This window comes from Rhinoraja longicauda, chromosome 26, assembly GCF_053455715.1.
Source record: "Rhinoraja longicauda isolate Sanriku21f chromosome 26, sRhiLon1.1, whole genome shotgun sequence".
NCBI classification, from domain to species: domain Eukaryota; kingdom Metazoa; phylum Chordata; class Chondrichthyes; order Rajiformes; family Arhynchobatidae; genus Rhinoraja; species Rhinoraja longicauda.
In genome coordinates this window covers 12969794-12991299 of record NC_135978.1, presented here as the reverse complement: position 1 = coordinate 12991299, position 21506 = coordinate 12969794, and the positions used below count along the sequence as shown (strand labels likewise).

Below are 21506 nucleotides of genomic sequence, written 5' to 3'. Positions count from 1 at the left end.
TACTCCAGCATTTTGTGAATACATCGATTTGTACCAGCATCTGCAGTTATTTTCTTATAGTTCTTTCCATTGGGCTGGCAGTGTAACTTGACGGGGGAAAGAGAGGAGTGAGCGTGGAGGAAATACCTCTCCGGCCGGTCAGGTGGAGGCCGAGACCGAGATACCATTTCAGCGCTGGAAACCTGTTTTATTGGCTTTGCGATTGTAGGTTAGTTAATGCGACAGACAAATAGCTTTTGAAACACACACACGCACAAACTCCGGCGAATTCCCACATTCCGGTAAGCCGCGTTTTCTGTCCACAGCGAAATATGTTAAAATGGAAAGAATGCCTCAACTAAGTCAATTAATGCCCCATTCTTCAACGCAGCCGAATATCCTCAAGGGAAATCAGGCTGAGGTTTTGAAAAGTTTGGTTTTCGTTCAATTTCCCCGGTGTGGGACGAATAAAGGAATATATAGTATCAGGAAATAACTGCAGATGCTGGTACAATATATCGATTTATTCACAAAATGCTGGAGTAACTCAGCAGGTCAGGCAGCATCTGCCTGACCTGCTGAGTTACTCCAGCATTTTGTGAATGAATCGATATATTGTACCAGCATCTGCCTGATGCTGCCTGACCTGCAGTTACTCCAGCATTTTGTGAATAAAGGAATATATTATTGTTTAGCGAGGAAGAATATCGCATCAACACGTGTTTCTTCGCCATTTATCAAAATGTTCGGGATGTTTAAAACACTTGAGTGAATTTGTAAAGTGGAAGCGGAGTGAATGGGGATCCCGGGGTCTCAGCCCTTCAATAGGGGGGGGGGGTGACATCAATTGGAAAAAGGCCCCTTAGTTTTGCAAGCCAGTGTTCCCTGGCTGGGAATGTGAGTGAAGGCGTGTTTAAGTGCGCCGGCTGGAGTGGCGGGGGTGGCAAGCAATAGCGCGGCGGCACTGGGGGCGACACCAGCCAATGTGGTGCAACGTGTCTCCGCCCTCACACCTCCTCCTCCCTCCCCCCCTGGGCTGGTGCGCTGGCCACCGTCACTTTCCACAACGCCTGGGCACAACAAGAGAGGCGGCCGGGCAAAGCAGGGGGCTGCTCATCAACTCAGCCACTTCTCCTTGCCACCTCCACAACCATCTCCCTGCGACCTCCCGGGCCAGGCAGAGTTGCTGGCGCCAGCATCTGCTACCTTCAACAAAGAGTCCAGACAGAGATTGAGAGAGAGAGAGAGTGTGTGAGAGAGTGAGTGAGAGAGAGAGAGAGAGAGAGAGAGGGAGCAGCGAAGTGCAGAGCTGGCGAGGTGTCGGCGGAATCGCTCCTAGTGTTTACTAAGCAACAACAACATAAAAAAGGCACTTCATTTGCAAGCCTTTGTGGATTTGGATCAAAGCCGCGCGGTGCGAATTTGTGATCAACTCTGCTGGCGCTGGAAACGCTCACTGCAAAGTCTGACAGCCCCTGACTTGAGGAAGTATTTAAACGGGAGGCTCCAGGCACAGGTACCCTGCCTTCTTTCGCGCTCCCGTCTCGGGGAGAGGAGGAGGGAGGAGGAGGAGGAGATGTGGATGTGAGTGAGAGTGAGTGAGCATCAGGGCAAACTTCACCCGGAGTATGGAGCGGATCGTGCGCCTCCTCTCGTTCACAGCCCTGTCCCAGTGCCTGATGCTCGGGACATGCCGGGCCATCGGCTCGCTCGACCACGAGAGAGGCAGGGAAGCCAAATGCGAGGCGATCGAGATCCCCATGTGCCTGGGGATCGGCTACAACATGACCAGGATGCCGAACTACATGGGCCACCAGAACCAGCGGGAAGCCGCCATCAAGCTGCACGAGTTCGCCCCGCTGGTGGAGTACGGCTGTCACGTCCACCTCCGGCTCTTCCTCTGCTCCCTCTACGCCCCCATGTGCACAGACCAGGTGTCCACCTCCATCCCCGCCTGCAGACCGATGTGTGAGCAGGCGCGCCTGCGATGCGCCCCCATCATGGCCCAGTTCAACTTCGGCTGGCCCGAGTCCCTGGACTGCGCCAAGCTGCCCACCAGGAACGACCCCAACGCCCTGTGCATGGAAGCCCCCGAGAACGCCACCGGAGACCCCCAGAAGGGGCAGGGGATGTTGCCCGTGGCTCCCCGAGCCCGCTCACCTGGGGCAGCGGATGGGAGAAGCCAGGCTCCTCTGGGCTCCTGTGACAACCCCGACAAGTTCCAGTACGTGGACAAGACCCTGACCTGCGCTCCCAAGTGCTCCCCGGGAGTGGACGTCTACTGGTCCAAGGGCGACAAAGACTTTGCTTTCATCTGGATGGCCGTGTGGTCCACCCTCTGCTTCATCTCCACGGCCTTCACGGTGCTCACCTTCCTGCTGGACCCCCACCGCTTCCAGTACCCCGAGAGGCCCATCATCTTCCTGTCCATGTGCTACAACGTGTACTCGGTGGCGTTCATCATCCGCTCGGTGGCAGGGGCCGAGAACATCGCCTGCGACCGCGAGAATGGGGAGCTGTATGTCATCCAAGAGGGCCTGGAGAGCACAGGCTGCACCATCGTCTTCCTCATCCTGTTTTACTTTGGCATGGCCAGCTCGCTGTGGTGGGTCATCCTGACCTTAACCTGGTTCCTGGCCGCGGGCAAGAAATGGGGCCACGAAGCCATCGAGGCCCACAGCAGCTACTTCCACATGGCTGCCTGGGGCGTGCCGGCCATGAAGACCATCATTATACTGACCATGAGGAAGGTGGCGGGCGATGAGTTGACCGGCCTGTGTTATGTGGGCAGCATGGACGTCAATGCACTGACAGGCTTCGTGCTCATCCCTTTGTCCTGCTACCTGGTGATTGGGACCTCCTTCATTCTAACCGGCTTCGTGGCTCTCTTCCACATCCGCAGGATCATGAAGACCGGAGGCACCAACACCGAGAAGCTGGAGAAGCTGATGGTGAAGATCGGAGTCTTCTCCATACTTTACACTGTCCCGGCCACCTGCGTCATTGTCTGCTATTTCTACGAGAGGTTGAACATGGATTATTGGAAAGTGCTGGCCTCCGAGCAGCCTTGCCTGGTCTACCCCGGGAGAAGGACTATGGACTGCACTTTGGACGAGTCTGTGCCGACGGTGGCCGTCTTCATGCTGAAGATCTTCATGTCGTTGGTGGTGGGGATCACCAGCGGGATATGGGTCTGGAGCTCGAAGACCCTGCAGACTTGGCAGAGTTTGTGCAGCAGAAAGCTGTCGGTGAGGACTCGAGGGAAGCCTTGCAGTGGGGTCAATTGTTCGGCTAGCCATTGCCATTACAAGGCACCTTCTGTCATGGTCCACATGAGCAAAACAGACCCTTACCTGGACAATCCAACCCACGTGTAACTAAAACCAGGTTGCAGAGTAATCACGAGCAGAGCGGTGGGCCCAGTACAGAGCCCTGGGACCAGCACCCTGGTCACAGTTTACTAGTTCTATTAGTCATGTTACTGATGCCTCCTAACCTATAGGATTTGTGTAGGGCTCCTGTAAAATCCATGTAATGGTTCCCATGCTGGAGGAGAGCAGTCTTTCAGAAGGACAGGCTGGCTGCTGTTTTGCTTCCAACGTCTCCACTCAAACCAACTGGGCCAAGAGTGACCTGTCCGCAACTCTGAGGAGACGGGTGGGATAGTTTGGATATATTGTGAGCTGCAAATGGATTTTTGTGGTGGTGGTGATAAGCTCAACTGAATTCCACTGTGCCGACTCTGTAGAAAGGGGGTAAAGGTAATCAGAGTCACTTTGCAGTCTTGCATTTGAGTGCATTCTCATTTCCCAAAAACGACACAGTGGAATTGCTGGCATGTATAATGTCAAAATGTAACAAAAACAGTAAATATTGATCGCATTTTAAATGTTATTTTTTAATCCTGAAATACAATCGTTGTTCACATTCCCAAAGATATATAATTATTTTTTTGTCAAATCCTTGGTACTTTGCTGCAAAATTCTCTTCGAATAAACTGAAAGCTCCTATTGGGGAGATTAAAACAGCGAGCAGCTGATGAGAGGCAAGGAGTCCCAGGTTTAATGACTAATCTGTGCTGTCAGTTGTGGGTAGCAGGTGTGAGGATAGGGGAAGGACTGCAGTTGGTTTCAGAGCCCCTGTGAGTGTGGAATCACTTCACACCGCAAGTCACTTGGCTCCTCCTGGAGGTGTGACTGTTTCTATGGACCAATGTGATATCCCTTTGTGTTTCAGTAACACCCTGACTCACCGTGTTCGGGATAATAACTCATGAGGAATGGCTGTTTGTCCTGTTGAATATGCGGGAAGGGATGGCAGTAGAATGGCGATCAACACCAAGAGAGAGAGACCCACGGTTAATCTGTACCACAGAGGGCAGAAAGATTGAACAAACAAACTTAGTTTACTAAGCTGAGAAGCTTTATAATTCCCCTACCAGGGCTTGTTTCATTCTCCAGTCCAGCTGACATCCACCCCAAAGTAAAATATTCAATTTTAAAATGCTTCTTTCCCCTACATTCAATACTTTCCATATAAACACTTCATTCTTCCAACAAAAATATTTCAACTTGCGTTCGCATTTCAGCACAAGGGACTGTTTTCACTTTTCAGTTTCTCTCATTTAAAACATTTCTTTAACCCTGTCAGGGTAGAAAATAAAATTAGCTTGCAGCTGCTTACGTGTCAGGTAAACAATGCAATAGACCAATGGGCCAATTTAAAATGTTTCTGCAGTGTATGGGTAAACACTCGTTTAATATCAGCCAAGTTCAGTTACTACCGAAGCTCTTTTGTAGATAGGTGTTTCTAATTTTTCTTTCCACGCTGTTGCAATGGAAGATACAATGATATTGAATGACAGTGGTCGATGACAAGAGATTTCCTCAGGTTTTTTTTGGTCATGGTTAAGTCTCCCATTTCATGAAACTTCCACCCAAATCCTGGAGTCTGCCTCAGTGGCCACTAATGATCTCTCTTCACTGGGCTATCCAGCCCGGCCGGGCAAGGTGTTTTAAGTTTGGCCTCCCTGAGCTGGCAGCTGAACTCAACCAGAGCAATAACAGTGTAGCACAGTTGAGCCCTACTGGCCTGACTGAAGCGAGATACATCACACCAGCGACCCGGTTGCTGATGTTGTCCAGCTGCCCACTGGGGGAGTATCATTAGATAAGGAACTGGGTGGTTCAGCAATGTTCCCCTTCGCAGTCAAATATTTCACCTTTCCTTTACCGTTCAACCGAGAGTGTGGCTAACTTTAGCAAAATGCAGACTGCAGTGGAGCGATGCTCTGGCAGCAGAATAGATGAGGGATGAAGCTGAGAAAATGATTATCGTCATTTTCAAAAGCGCTTCAAAAAATAATGATACGCCATCTATCACCTAGTTTTATAAATGTTTGTAACCTTTCTTAAAAATGCAACTTCTCCCTCACTGCCAACCAGCGTCACTGCAACAAGTTCAGGCGCCTGAGCAGTTTATTAATTTCAGCTGTTGCGAGCAAAAGGAACATTGAGAAGCCTTCATCACATGGGTGAGGGGTGAACAATGCACTGCGCTGAAAGTGAGGTGTTAAAGTGGCTGGCGAGTTTAGTAAAGACTTACAACTAATAGGTCTTCTCACGTTGAGGGAGGGGGAATATAGTGGCAGCTCATAATGGCCAATGTCATCTGCTTAGCTGGGGGTCATTCCATGTAAAAGAGAGTGGTGGAATTATCAGCCTTAAATTATACCCTAATCCTCCAACCCCTGAGTTTCCTATTGTGCAATATAATTCCTCATGAAGGAAACGAGAATGGTGGGAATTCCTCTCCTTTACTTCTATTCTTTGTGTAGGTGTCTCATTGCGTCTTGTGTATTCTTTTGTGTATATATGCTTTGTATGTTAGTTGTAATTTTATTTTGTGTGATGCTTTTGCATTCCTGCCCTCCCCCCCCCCCCCCCCCCCCCCCTCCCCACTTTGCTAAAGAGGAACGGGAGCAAGGTACGCAGTTGAGCTGGGGGGGGGGGGGGTCAGATTGCTCGGGAGAGTCTGTGGCAGACTATGCATCTTATTGTCAGGTTCATTCTGTGCGCCACAGAATACCCTGCTGCTCGATGAAAGTTTCATCCCAGCAAAGCTCTTTCACAAGATGTCAGAGCATTCAGATGCGCCGTTGGCGAGGGTCAGTGGGTATCACGGGTCACTAATATTTTTACATTTTAACTTCTTATCGTCAAAGGGAGTGGAGACTGTGCCAGATCTAGCATCAGGTATAGTTCAAATAAATCCTTAGCATCAGCCCTGCAGAAAATCTCAAGGCTTTTCTTCAGATTCTGTTCCCAGCTTGGCTTAAATTTCTCTTCATTGTTAATGTCTCATTCAGCCACCTAAAGTTGTCAGCAGCGTCCTGTTAGATAGCCCAAAGTTTAGTATTGGCACTTTAAACAGCCCCACACATCAACATGGGCCCAGTAAACATCTCAGAACATGAGTTTTGCCCCTTTAAATAGCCCAGCACTTCAACAATACTTTGGCACCAACCCAGAATATCAATATTGGCCCCTTTAATAGCATAGGACACAATATAGCCCCTTTTAACAACCCAGAATATCAACACTGCCCTAAACAGCGCAGACATCAACGTTGTTCTTTAAACAACCCAGCATTTCATCGATGCTACTGAGATCAGCTGCTCTATTTACATTTCAGGGCTGACAACTAATATTTCTGAATAAATCTTCCTGGTGTTCAGTGAATATTAGCTTGGTGAATATTGCAGTGAATGGAAAGGCTTTGAGCTTGGTGGTGATCACCAAAATTGGGAATTTGTTGTCCGAAGTAACTTATTGGAAAATTAGTGACATTTGTGACATTGCCGTTTGGCGCCACAATGGCGCAAATGTGGTAGAGTTGATGTCTCACAGCAAGAATCGTGCAGGTTGGTACCTTAAATGCCCAGTGTGTGAGTTGTCTCTGTCGTGTACATGAGTGGTAGAAACCAGAAGGAATTGATAGGAATGTGGGGAGGATCAAATGGAATCAGTATTTAATGGTCAGCACAGACTTGGTGGGCTACTTCCCTGCCATATCTGTCGATGACTGTGAATAAACTTAGGAGAGACTTCCATGCAGAAAAGCTGATAGGACATTTGGAAATCTTGTGCGAGTGGGAATTCATGCTGGGATGACTGTTAAATTAAAATTTGAGAGTGGAAGATTTATTTGTTAACTGAGGCAAAAAGAGATGTACAGCAGATGGAGGTACATGGAGATGGTTCACAGGTCAGCTATGATCATAATAGAAACAGAGATGGTTTGAGGAGCCAAAGGCTTGCTTTCCATGGGTGCCACATCCACGAAGGGGGATGAAACGTTGTGACACAGCTGCGATAATTCGTGAAGTAAATAATCTACTGCCTTTTTTTTGGCCAGTCAATGAGTGACGTTCTCGAGAACAAGGTAGCAGGATGCTGTAGGTCTGAACCCCAGTGAGTCAACTATTTCAAGCCAAAATTTGGTCAATTGGCCTTGATTTGGAATATTTCATTTAATTGGAATCTACAAAAAAAAGATACTTTTTCAGAAGTATTTTCTGGGTTCAGTTCAGAAAGAATGCCATCAAAGCTTTTCCTTCTTTCAAAAGTATAAAGTAGGTTTATTTTCACCTGCTCCCCAAGTTTAGAAAGAAGATTTATACAGGAGCAGTATCTCCAAGTAAAATACCTTCTCAGTGATTATGTTCTGTAAATTATTTTAACAGCTGCCGTTTTTTTACTTTAAACTGTTTATTTCAAGGATCCATTATATGAGTTCAGATAAGAGAATTTTTCTAAAGGGGTTCTGAGAGTAGTGTTTTCACCATACAGCTTTATGGAACAAGAAATGTTGGCTTTGCTACTCCTGCCATTCTAAGAGTTAATGATACGTTTGATTGTAATTCAGATGTTCTAGGTTGAAATCCCATTCCAAGACCTAAATGTACACCTGAATTTAGCAGTAATGTGGTAATACTCCATCATGTGAAGTGCGGCCTTTTGATCGAGATGTAAAATCATGATACTCGGATATGGTGAAATGGGAAATTGTTTCCATTTCCTCCTAAGTTGGGAAGTTTTTGGAAAGCCTTGAAACAGCTCTTATTCACTGAATTGGTTCTGACTCACAAAAAGGGCACTGCAGTGAGGAACTGATCAAAGAATAACCTGGTAATGTTTATTTAAAAAAACACCCTCTCTCAATTTCGCCCCTTGTGCCCTGAAGGTGAACCTCAGGCACCAGCCAACATTTCACCCACGGGTCAAGAGACTGCATTTCGGGAAGACACGTAGGGACTGTAAGAGGTTGAATGGGTGAATGAATGTGGGTGTAGGCTTATGACGGTAGCCGCTGTATTCTCCTCTATTTCCACTTTCATGATCACTGTCTGTGTTAACCAACCCTCTTTTGAAGGTTGTGCAAATGGATTGAATTGCCTATAGTTCACTTCTCTCTGTCCATTTGATGATTGTAGAGTTATTAATTTATGGTAAGACAAACAATAGAATATCATTTTTGTATATGTTTATGATAGTTTAAATGCAAATATATATTTTGGGGTTTTTTTGTACATCGTGTCAGCTTTTTATTTCTGCGTCACGCTCTCCAGACCCGCAGTGAGCGACAGACTTAAAATGAAATGATTCACTGCAGCTGAGATAAGATGAGAAAAAGCAGCACTTTGGCTAAATATTTAGACAGGCAAATCCATCACTCGGAAGATGTTCCACTTCTACGGAGCACGTTCGCCATCTTGTAAGGGTCTTTTTTTCACAGAGGGTACCTTGGTTTCACACACTGAACAAAAACAAAAGATTTTGCATGGATTTGTTTCAATTAGATTGAGAACAAAGCCTGTTCCAAAGGAGGAAGCACACATTCCCTAAGAAAGCATTCATTTCAAAGCTGCCCGAGTGAAATAAAGCATCCACAGGAAAATTGGATATTCCTACATCACACCTACATTCTTACAAACCCTCTCTATAAAGCACTAATTTGAACTAAAGGGCCATGGGGTAAAGGTATTGCAACATATCAAAGAAGCTCTAGGAACCACCAAACGCTTATTTCTTGAGTAAAATACAAAGTGGCACAAACACAAACCTCCTTGCATTGACTCCATGTACACTTCAAGCTGCCTTGCCAGCATAATAGAGGGCGAGTTTCACCCCAGTCACTCCCTCTTCCATCAGGTAAGAAGTGTGAAAACGCACACCTCCAGATTCAGGGATAGTTTCTTCCCAGCTGTTATTAGGCAACTGAACAATCCTATCACCAACTAGAGAGCAGTTCAGACCAACAATCCACCTCATTGGAGACCTTCAGACTATTTATTTAACTTTCGTGGACTTTATCATATCATATCATATATATACAGCCGGAAACAGGCCTTTTCGGCCCACCAAGTCCGTGCCGCCCAGTGATCCCCGCACATTAACACTATCCTACACCCACTAGGGACAATTTTTACATTTACCCAGCCAATTAACCTACATACCTGTACGTCTTTGGAGTGTGGGAGGAAACCGAAGATCTCGGAGAAAACCCACGCAGGTCACGGGGAGAACGTACAAACTCCTTACAGTGCAGCACCCCTAGTCAGGATCGAACCTGAGTCTCCGGCGCTGCATTCTCTGTAAAGCAGCAACTCTACCGCTGAGCTACCGTGCCGCCCTCTTGCATGAAACATTATTAGTGTAAGATGTTGTTAGTTCCTAAAATTGATCTCTGGTTTATGTTTGGAAAGGGATCACCATAAATTCTATTCACCTCCCGTACCCAACATAAACAAATGTTCCTTGTGGTGGTTGACCTGACACCATGTAAAAGCCGGTCAGAGGTATTTGAGGAGGTGATTGAATGGGGAAATTCAGATGCAAGATGCAGGTGTTCTGAAACCACAGGAACAGAAGGTCTGGTCAGGAAGTTGAGGCACAAGATCCAAGTTGGAAGGTTAGACCTCATGTTTTGAGATGTGTGACTGGAAAGGCCTCGAGAAGGAAGGTCGGATCTTGCAAGCATTGAAAGCAAATTGGGCCTCATTTGCAAAACCTAACACTGACAATTTCAAAATATCAAACCCATGAAGAAGGGAATGGAAGCAAGTTTGATCAAGATTGTGGACGCTGCCGGGGAGTAGCCTGCATGGCGAGTGCCAAATGTAATGTCCCTCCCTTGGCCCCGCATTCCCAGTCAGTCAGTCACACTTATTGAGGCTATCAGTGAGAGATAGAGTGTGGAAACAGACCCTTCAGCTCAACTTGCCCACACCGGCTAACATGTCCCAGCTAAACTAGTTCCACCTGCCTGCGCTTGGTCCATATCCCTCCAAACCTGTCCTATCCATGTACCTGTCTAACTGTTTCTTAAACGTTGGGATATTCCCAGCCTCAACAACCTCCTCTGGCAGCTCGTTCCATACACCCACCACCCTTTGTATGAAAAAGTTACCCCTCAGATTCCTATTAAATCTTTTCCCCTTCACCTTGAACCGATGTCCTCTGGTCCTCAATTCCCTTACTCTGGGCAAAAGACTGTGCATCTACCCGATATATTCGTCTCATGATGGGGATAGGGATATCCCAGCTGATTCATGCTTGGGGATATTCAGACTCAAATCAATTTATTGTTATTTACACAAAGAGTGCAATGAAATTCTTCATGTGACGCTCTCAGAGTAAACAATATCCATAGAGTGCTGATAAATACATCAATACCCCATGAACAATGCCTTGGCCAAGGACCATTCTTCAGAGGCAGGCTTAGAGAGTAAGTGATCAGCAGCAACTGACAGTCTCCTACAGAGTTCTCCATCGTACCATGAGTGAGAATTGTGGTTGATTACTTCTTCTCCTTGGCTCATGGTCAGTAAAGGTCCTCGATGTCTTTCCTCCCTTTCTGAGGTAACCTGGCAAAGTCAAGGAAAGGAAGATAGAAACAAATGGTTTATATTCTTTACCAGCCTCTGTGTCAATTCCATCGTGCGTGGATCTACGTTAATTCTGCAGCATCTCCCAAAGTGTAAATACGTTTAAAAGCCAAGAATCTCCAAATGAAATATAGAACCGTACAGCACAACAACAGGCCCTTTGACCCATAATGTCTGTGTTGAACATGATGCCAAAACCATCACTTATGTACCTGCCCATAACACATATCCTTCCAGTCCCCACATATCCATGTGCCTATCCAAAAGTCTTTAAATGCCTCATACCTATCTGGTTCACCCATCACCTCCAAGTGTTGGTACCACACATAGACAATGTTGCAAATACGTGGGGTAGATCATGACTGGTGCCTGGCAACACACACGACAGCTCATACCAACCCAGGAGTTTGCAGCCTGTCACTGGTCACAGGCTTCTGATGTTTGAATGGTTATCCCTATCAATATCGGCACACAGTGAGGATTTGTGATGGACAAACAGCATGCCAAAGAGCAATAGTAAAGTATTACATTCTGTCCTTTTGGACAAAACTAAAGCGTTTTAAGTGAAATAAATATATATTGTAGATTCAAGTAACGGATGCATAATGTCGAAGGACAGTGTAATGTTACATCAGACTGGAGAGAATACTTAAGGAGGTCTGTGGCAATGAACAATAATCAGAATAGATGTTTGATGAACAAATGTACTTCAAAACGGATTTTAAGGTGGTCCAATTTAGTAGGAAGAATGAGAGGCCATTCTCATCCTTAAATCCAAAGAAAATGTCCATCTAAAGGTGGTGCAGTTGCAAAAGGATCCAACAGAAGAATATGCACAAATCGCACAAAGTGGTGACCCAGGTAAAGAACAATCAAAGTTCTAGAATAAACATGAGAAAAGAAAAGCAATGTTAAATGTGCAGAAAAGTTACCACCGAATAACGTTCACAATACTGATACGTATCATAGATACCATCATAATTAGAAAAATTGCACGAAAGACCAACAAGCTGGTTGGTTTACTGAGTGATTAAAACCTACCAGTATCGATTCCAGAAAAAGGGCAGCACAAAAGGCCAGTTGCTAAATGTTCAATGATTCAGTGGTTACTTCATTGTCATGTGTCCCGAGATACAGTGAAATGCTTGTAGGGCATGCTATCCATTAATCATACCATACATTAACATGTCCATGATAACAAAAGGGGCTTCATGAGGAAACAGAAAGAATGACGAGGATACAAAAACGAGGCGTAAATATACAGTGGTGATCAATAAACACAATTAGGAATTCAGCAGAATCTTTTCTACTATGGCAGCAGGAGCTCAGTGCCACATGAACAAAAGACATAGATGCACTGAAGGCATGCAACCCACTGCCCACATCCGGCCTTGGAATTGTTTCACCCGGCCCATCTTGGCGAGAGGTGAGCAGCTCGAACAAGCCTCCATCCATCCCAGCTACCCAAACGGTCAAAAAGCCTTGGATATGAATATCCCATCTGGCCTTAACAGCTCTCAAAATATTTCAGAGATATTTTTCATACACATCAAACTATATAACATTTCTTTCACAATTACTAATAGGGGATAGTGAAATCACTGTGAGGTATACCAATATATTTGGCCAGTTTGAGACCAAGGAGAAGGTGGTGGGGCAGAAGAAGAGTCTCGACCCAAAATGTCACTTATTCCTTTTCTCTAGAGAGGCTCTCTGGCACGCTGAGTTACTCCAGCTTTTTGTGTCTTTCTGAGGAGGTGGTGGTGGCGGCTCTTGAAAGGGTGAATAAATCCCCAGGGCCTCGTTATTGAGAGGAAAGAGAGGAGATTGCAGAGACCTTGGCAGAGATCTTTGTATCTTCTCTCGCCATAGGCAAGGTCCCAGAGGATTTGAGAGTAGCCCAAGTTGTTGCTTTGTTTAAGAAGGGAAGTGGAAATAATCCAGGAAATTATCGGCCGGTGAGCCTCATGTCAGTGGTAGGGAAGCTACTGGAGAGGATTCATCGGGATAGGATTTACTCCCATTTGGAAGCTAATGGATTAATTCGAGACAGTCAGCGTGGCTTTTTCTGTGACACCTTATGCCGTACAAACTTGTTTGGGCATTTTGAGGCAGCGATGGAGGTGATTAATGCGGATAGGGCAGTGGATGAAGTCTACATGGATTTTAGGAAGATATTTGATCAAGTCCCTCATGGTAATCTGGTCAAGAAGATTAAGATGCATGGGATCCACAGTGACTTGGCAGTTTGACTTGCCTGTAGCAGACAGACTTAACTGTAGAAGACAGACAGAATTGGCTTACCTGTAGAAGACAGAGAGTAGTTATGGAAAGGTGTTGTACTGGCTGGCGGTCGGTGAGTCGAGGTGCTCTGTGTTTCTGAGGGCATAGCTTTAGGGTCAGAGGGGGGAAATTTAAAGTTGATGTATGGGGGCTAGTTGTTTTACACACAAAATGGTTGGTGCTTGGAATACACTTCCAGGAGTGGTGTGGATAGGCACATGGATATGGAGGAATATGGATCATGTGCCGGCAGAGGAGGTTAGTGTAACTTGGCATCATGTCCAGCACAAACGTTGTGGGCTGAAGAACCTGTTCCTACGCTGTACTCTTCCAATGATCTCATAATTAACAATTATTTTTAAAATAGGAATAAAATAACAAAACAAAAATAGGAGCAGGAGTAGGCCACTGCCTACCAAGTCTGCCCTGCCAAGTCTGCCACTTTAAATACATTGAGTGGCCCTCATCATCATCATCTGCGAGAAGACATTTCTTTGCATCTCAGTTTGAAATGACTGACCCCTTATCTTGTAGTCTTATTTAAAACTTGCCAACAAGTGAAAACATCCCAACATTTACCCTTCCAAGACCCCTCAAATGTTTGAATAAAGTAATCCCTCATTTTTCAAAATTCTAAGGAATACAGACCCACATCTTTTGTTTCTCTTGGTAAGATGGGCAGCAGTAAAGTTGCTGCCTTATAGCACTTACAGCGCCAGAGACCCAGGTACGATCCCGACTACAGGCGCTGTCTGTACGGAGTTTGTACGTTCTCCCCAAGACCGCGTGGGTTTCTCCGAAATCATAAGGTCATATGGGGTAGGAGCAGAATTAGGCCATTTGGTCCATCAAGTCTACTCCGCCATTCAATCATGGCTGATCTAACTCTCCCTCCTAACCCTATTCTCCTGCCTTCTCCCCATAACCGCTGACATCTGTACTAATCAAGAATCCATCTATTTCTGCTTTAAAAATATCCATTGACTTGGCCTCCACAACCTTCTGTGGCAAAGAATTCCACAGATTCACCACCCTCTAACTAAAGAAATTCCTTCTCATCTCCTTCCTAAAGGAACGTCCTTTTATTTTGAGGTGATAACCTCTCGTCTTAGACTCTCCCACTAATAGAAACATCCTCTCCACATCCACTCTATCCAAGCCTTCAGTTTCCTCCCACACTCCAAAGACCTACAGGTTTGTAGGTAAATTGGCTTGGTATAAATGTAAATGGTCCCCAGTGTGTGTCGGATAGCGCTAATGTGCCGGGATCACTGGTAGGTGCGGACTCAGTGGGCCAAAGGGCCTATTTCCACACGGTGTCTTTAAATTAAACTAAACTAAAACTAAGATAACCCTCTTCTTGTAAAGGAATGAGTCTGGTGAATCTCCTTTGTACTACCTCCAATTTTTTAGGAAAGGAGACCAAAACTGTTCACAGTATTCCAGGTGAAACTTCACCATCACCCTGTACAATTACAGTAAAAGCTCACTATTACAATAAAAATGCACTATTATTCCAACCTCTTTGCAATGAAAGCCAAAATGTCGTTCTTCTTCTGAACTACTTGTTGGGCCCACTTGCCAGCTTTTTTGTAATAAACATTTATAAATTAAATTTATAAAACAATTCAATCAGAAAACACTAAAGACATGTTATATATATCAAACATTTTAAAATAGGTTAACAGTTAATTGCATTTTAAAATATATATAAATTATTTATTACTTGCCTACATTGACCTTTTTGCCAAGTGAAGTTTGATTGATCTGCATTGGGTAAATCTATGCTTGAGAACCCAGAATGCATGGTACTTATTTAGAATGAATGGCCATAGCAAATTGGATTCAATTAACAGCTTTCAACAGAGCTACAGTGAGGAGGCAGGTTAGCGAATTAAATGACAATGGGATCAAGCTTGGCTGTGCTGTTCTCCTTGGGAAGAGTAGTGCATTGGATCCCCCCACACCCCACATAATCATGTTTGGGTGAGGCGTTGGTTCAACCATATCCCAGGAAGAGTCAGGGAGAGAACGTGGGGGTGGGTGAGGTGAGGGGAAGGTGGTGGAAGATGGGGAAGCGTGGACATTCAAAAAGGACTGTTGAAAGTGAAAAAAAAGTAAAGAAAATAACATCTTGTTATCCTGGTTGTAAAATTGCTCTAATAAAGAGAATAATACTCCTGACAATGACGTTGGCAGGGTAAAAAAAGAGAATTATCCAAAGAACTTTCATTGAAAGGATCATTGCCGCTCTATTTTATTTCCTCTTGTTTTCAAGCCAGCTCATTATTATCTGCCTACCCCCAGGCATTATCCTTCAAGGTTTTGATGTGCAAATTCAGGCAGTGAAGTAGCTTCTACTGAGGACTAAGAACAGACAGGCCAAAATGAGGCCTGTTTCAACACAGCCCTTTCCCTTTCTTTGTCTCTCACTCTCTGATGTTCTCTCTCTCTCTGATGTTCTCTCTCTCTCTGATGTTCTCTCTCTCTCTCTGATGTTCTCTCTCTCTCTCTCTCTCTCTCTCTCTCTCTCTCTCTCTCTCTCTCTCTCTCTCTCTCTCTCTCTCTCTCTCTCTCTCTCTCTCTCTCTCTCTCTCTCCCCCCCCCCTCTCCCTCCCTCTCTCTCATCACTATCCTTTTTACTCTTTCAATTTCCATAAAAGCATTGGCTCATAGTAATTAGGTTGGTAACATTTTATTAATAGGAGCAAATTGGGATAACAATAAGTTTATTTTTATTTTAGAACTGAATGAAAATGAGACTGAGGGATAAAAGAAAGCCTTTGTTGCTTTTGATATTTCCGAACATGGGTTACTGTTTCAAATAATTCACCCATGCACTTCAATGCATTCATCTTGATTACGTAAACCTAGTGCTAGTTCTTCACAACAACATTTACATATCCTCAATAAGTTCTGCAATATACAGGTCATCAACCTGTACATTTAAATAAACATCCAAAGTGCACATCTTCAATACAGGGGTGGGTCCTCATTGTACACATTTTCATAAAATGCACTTTGTCCAATACATAATCTTTAATCCATATCTTCAAAATATATTTCTTCAATGCACAGATTGTTAATACACACACTAACAAATGCATTGCTCAAATTATACATCTTCAGTACATCCATCTTCAAAATACACATCTGCAATGCATATCTTTGAAACACATATCCTCAATATACACAACTTCAAAATGCACTTCTTCAATATAACACATCTTCAATAGACACGTCATAAATATGTACATCTCAGTGTACACATTTCCAATACACATTGTCAATGCACGTATATGTCCAATGCACACATCTTAAATGCACACATTTTTGTTGCAGTGCTCTTTAACACATATATCTTCAAAATTCACATTTTCAATATGCATTCCTTCAATACACTCAACTCAGAACACTTTTCTTCAATGCACAATTTGACAATGGTAGGTTCATTCCTCAGTCCAAAAAGTACAATTGCTGCAATTAAATACCTCATCATTTTTACGTTTCACAGGCATTTTCTCACAATACTGTTGATAATTAGTTCCATGTTCAGCACCCTTACTTTCAAGAAAAAACAATAAGGTGATCTTCATCAATCATCACCTTTAATATTGACATTGGATTATAGATTTGAATGTATATTTTTAAATATTGAATTTGCTGATAAAGTATAGCCCATTGTGTTAATTGCCAGATTCACTGAATTCAAGGGTCAAATCCAAAGTGGGAAGAATTATCTGATCTGACCAAAGAAAGGTGACATTTGTTATTGGTGAGGGGTTATATCAGTCAGTTTTAAAGTAGCGATCATTATCCAGCCATTCCTGATGTAAAATTGACATGTTTCCATGTGCATAACAAGATTCAAGATTCAAGATTCAAGATTCAAGATAGCTTTATTTGTCATCCAATATTGGACGAAATTCAGTCACCCACAGTCCAACAATAAAAGCATTAAATAAGCATTAAAATTACACAACCCCAAAAAACCCCCAAAACACAGTCCAACAATAAAAGCATTAAATAGGCATTCAAATTACACAACCCCAAAACCCCCCAAAACACAGTCCAACAATAAAAGCATTAAATAGGCATTCAAATGACCCAACCCCAAAAACACACAAAAAAGAAACATCCATCAAAGAAACATCCATCACAGTGAGTCTCCTCCAGTCCTCTCCTCACTGTGATGGAAGGCCACAATGTCTTTCCCTTCTCCCGCTGTCCTCGCCCGCAGTCAGGTTGTTGTGGTTGCAGGCCGCACCGGACGGTCCACAGCGGGCCGAGCCCAAGGCGCGTCGCGTCGCAGCCGCTCCCGCAGCCTCCGAAGACGGCCGGCTCCGCCGATGATAAGTCCGATCCGGGGCGGGCGAACACGCTGCTGCCGCTGTTGCTGCACGTCGGGGCGGTCGTGGCTCCCGACATTGAAGCCCCCGCCCAGCAGAGAAATATCCCGCGGCCTATCTTAGGCCGCGCCGGACGGTGAAATGTCCTCGACCCAAGCCCCGCGATCCGGGGCGGGCGAACCCGCTGCCGCTGCCGGAGCTCCCGATGTCGGCATCCACGCGGCCCGAGCCTAAGGCGAGTCGCAGCCGCTCCCGCAGCCTCCGAAGACGGCCGGCTCCGGTGGTGGTAAGTCCGATCCGCGGGCTCTGCGAACCAGAGCCCTGGAGGCCGCCAGCTCCAGGAGTTGGGCCGATGGTTGGGCCGCAGCAGGAACGGAGACACGGCCCAGAAAACAAAGGTCGGGTCTCCGTTCGAAAGGGACACCTATTTACAATGTTACAGTTTCCCCCCTCCCCCCCCCCCCCCCCCACATACACACATAGTACACAAACACAAAAACACCACATCACAACTACAATTAAGACAAAAAAAAAACAACAAAAACACAAAGACAAATGGACCGCAGGTGAGCCGCAGCTGCTAGGGCAGCGCCGCCATTTTGAGGTCTATGCTTGGCCGTAATGCCTATTGTGATAGAGCAGCCTGCCAACGTTCACTCCACATTCCCACATTAAGAATAACAACTTTGGTGAGGTACCAAAAGGGGCTGGACAGTACTGTAAGAATCAGCTCCAGAGAAAAATAGGAAAACTGGAGGGTGGGGGTTTTGCACATTTACAAGAGAAGGGGACTGCATACAATTGATGGGGATGGAGAGATGACAGATGATTGATCTCCAGCTTGAAGTGGGTGAAGTAATGCCAACTGATTAATTGTGCAGCAGGCTTGTCACGGGCTGCTAGTTCTCCATTACTCTGTATTTAACAACCTTGAAGTCCGTGCAGTCAATGCTTTTGTACGAGCACAATGAACTGTTACAAGGCTGAAGGCCAAACTTCTGAAAACACTGTTCTGCTCCAGTCAACTCCGTATGAGTATGGCCCATATCTGACAGACACAGGATTTGACTCCAACAAAGAATTCTTGCCTATTCTCTCTTCTCCCACGCCTTTGCTCAAAATCCCTTTTCAACTTACAATGCCAAACCTGGGAACGATAATTTTGCTTCTGGGTTCTCTTGTTGGTTAAGGCATGCATTTAAATCGCTTAAGAAATGAAGGAATATTTGTTGGGAGCATCAACTCAGTTCCAAAAGACCAATTGCAAAAAAATAAAATAAAAAGAAGTCTATAAGCTAAAAACATTATGAGAATTATTGATAGAGCAATCAATTATGTAGGAATATATATTTTTTGTTTAACATATATTTAAGGTTTATAATAAACATGCAAACTCAAATGGATATTTTATAAATCTGAGCTAAACAAATTGATAAAGTCAAGAAGGTCTGGTTTCCCACACTCAGAATATTAATTGGTCAGTAGCCACAGAATCACAGGGGCAGCATTAAGTCCGGAGTGAGTTTCACCCCTTTATGGCTGTTCATGTTCTGATGAAACAACTTGATGGTCATGTTGGCTACCATCACACATTCAAAATGACATTTTGTTTTAAACTACAGATTTATTACCAGGGAGAAAAAAAAATCTTTTTTATGCCTGCTAATGTTTTATTTGAACATCTCCTCCCTTTTTCATACACCTGGGCTTGAATTACCCGTAGAGGTGGCTCTGTGGAGAGCATATGGACTGTGCAATAGTACGTGCACAGTGTACCTAACATCGCAGGATGAATCAATGCCAGTCGGCTGGTATTCTGAAGGGACGTTTTTCAATAGTCTCTGGACTTTCGCTTCAGTAGCTTTTATTGAATTACACTGGAGAACTAAGAGGTGAGATTTTCAATGCCTGTTGAGATGAATTGTATATGGATTATTAAAAATAGCTCTCTGCGTTGAGATGAGACGAATGCTGGTGCACTTCAAAAACTTTTGTAGCTTCATATTGTGTTTGGGAGGTGAATTAATCAGACAGTGAGCGATTAAAGAAAAAAAGCTTTGTTTAAAGAAAGAAAAAACAAGTAAGGCATGCGATGACATACGTTTTTATGCAGGATGCAATCGTTTTTTTTTAACCTAAACACATTTACCAATTCTATGTGTCTGTAGTGGTCTTTGGAAAAATGTGTATGTGTATGGTGGCCACTGGTTCTTCTGCAGTGATGCAAGTTTGTTTGCCCATCGCAATTGACTTCACTGTTGCTATATTTTAGTGCAAATATGTGGTTTGCAAGCAACGCAGGACTTTAAGACTTCCCTTTGTTGAAACATGAAGTCAAATCACCTGTCTGCTAATTAAAAGTAAAAATGGAAGGAGGTATGTCAGGGGGGAAATGATGCAGTTCTGAGACTTCTTGCCACCATCTGTTGCAGAAATGTCGAGATGTAGGGACCAGGTTTCTGAGCTTAGGTTTGGGTGTGCTTTGAATGAGCTATTCCTACCTTACAGACCAGTATTATAGATGGATGAACAATGCAATGTTGTCACATCTGATCCAAGGAGTCCTGTAGGAATGTTTGGACTTTACATTTTAGAGATACAGCGTGGAAACAGGCTCTTCAACCCACTGAGTCAGCACCGATCAGCGATCACCCCGTACAGTAGCACTATCCTGCTCTAGGGACAACTTGCACTTTACAGTAGCCAATTATCCTACAAACCTGGACGTCTTTGGAGTGTGGGCGAAAACCGGAGCACCCAGAGAAAACCCATGTGGTCACAGGGAGAATGTACAAACTCCATACAGACAGCACCCATAGTTAGGATCGAACCAGGGTCTCTGGTGCTGTAAGGCATCAACTCTACCACTAGCCCACTGTGCCACTCCTAAGTTCTTGTCAATTAACGGTGAGAAAGGACATATAGGTTTACACTCATTCATAAAGAGAAGCTTTTTTGGATGAGTCACCAGAAGGGGAGTGTGCTTAAAGATTGGAGCCCCACTTACAACAGCAAAAGACATTGTTATATTAACTCTACCAATGTGCACAATGGTCCTTGTGCATGACAGCACAAACAAAGGCCATTCCTTGGCAGAGTCGATGCAGGAACATTGGTAGTTCACTGATCACAAGATCAGGAAAGTTTATGGAAACTGAAGAGTGGTGTAAGGGAAAGGATGGACATCCCACGAGAAAGATTGGGGATCTGTGGTGTGAATGTAAACAGCCAAAGAAAAAGATGCAGAGGGGCCATAACGTTTCTCTCAGGGATGTTTGGGTTTAAAGAAGAGGCAGATGAAGGGAAAAGGGCTGATGATCAAAGATGCACAGGAAGCCAGAATTATAGAAATGCTGCATTGAAAACAAATTCAAACAAAAGCCACAGCCATTCAGGGGAGAATGAAGTAAAGCTGAATGAAAGGGACATGAAAGCAGTGAAAAGGAAAAAAATGCCACTGAATTTATCATCGGCTTCCTAGAGTGAATGAATGGACTGGCACACACAGGCTGCTGCAATCATTTATTTGATAAACATCAAACTTACAATCAGTCTATAGAGCTCCTGAATAAGCCATAATCCTATCCAACCATAACATATTTGGGTAAGTCAGAATTGAGTTGAATTACACGGATCTTCTGTCTCCCACCAAATAAACTTTCTGAGGTTTTACACAATCCGACCTTCAAGAGGCAGGAGCCCCGAACAACACCCTCAGATCCCCCTGAGGCTCATTAATGAAGACAAGCTGTGACGCTTCAATCCCACTCAGGAACGTACGGCAGGCAGGCAGGCAGGCAGGCAGGCTGCGGTTAGCTCCCAGACCTGATTAATGGCACCCTTGTCAGCATATTCACTGAGAATGGGCGGTCACGGTGGCCAGAGGTAGAGTTGCTGCCTTACAGCGAATGTAGCACCACAGACCTGGATTCGATCCTGACCACGGG

The 21506-nt window shown here is 44.7% G+C and overlaps 1 protein-coding gene across 1 annotated transcript; it reads left to right on the top strand.

Moving 5' to 3' along the window:
• Nucleotides 1-1060: 1060 nt before the first annotated feature.
• fzd9b (frizzled class receptor 9b) lies at nt 1061-8551 on the top strand. The gene has a single exon (XM_078422045.1). The coding sequence runs from the start codon at nt 1608-1610 to the stop codon at nt 3354-3356; it is 1749 nt and encodes a 582-aa protein (XP_078278171.1). The 5' UTR covers nt 1061-1607; the 3' UTR covers nt 3357-8551.
• Nucleotides 8552-21506: the final 12955 nt, after the last annotated feature.

Coding starts and splice junctions, on each gene's coding strand:
- fzd9b (XM_078422045.1), top strand. CDS start 1,608: ATGGAGCGGATCGTGCGCCTCCTCTCGTTCACAGCCCTGTCCCAGTGC.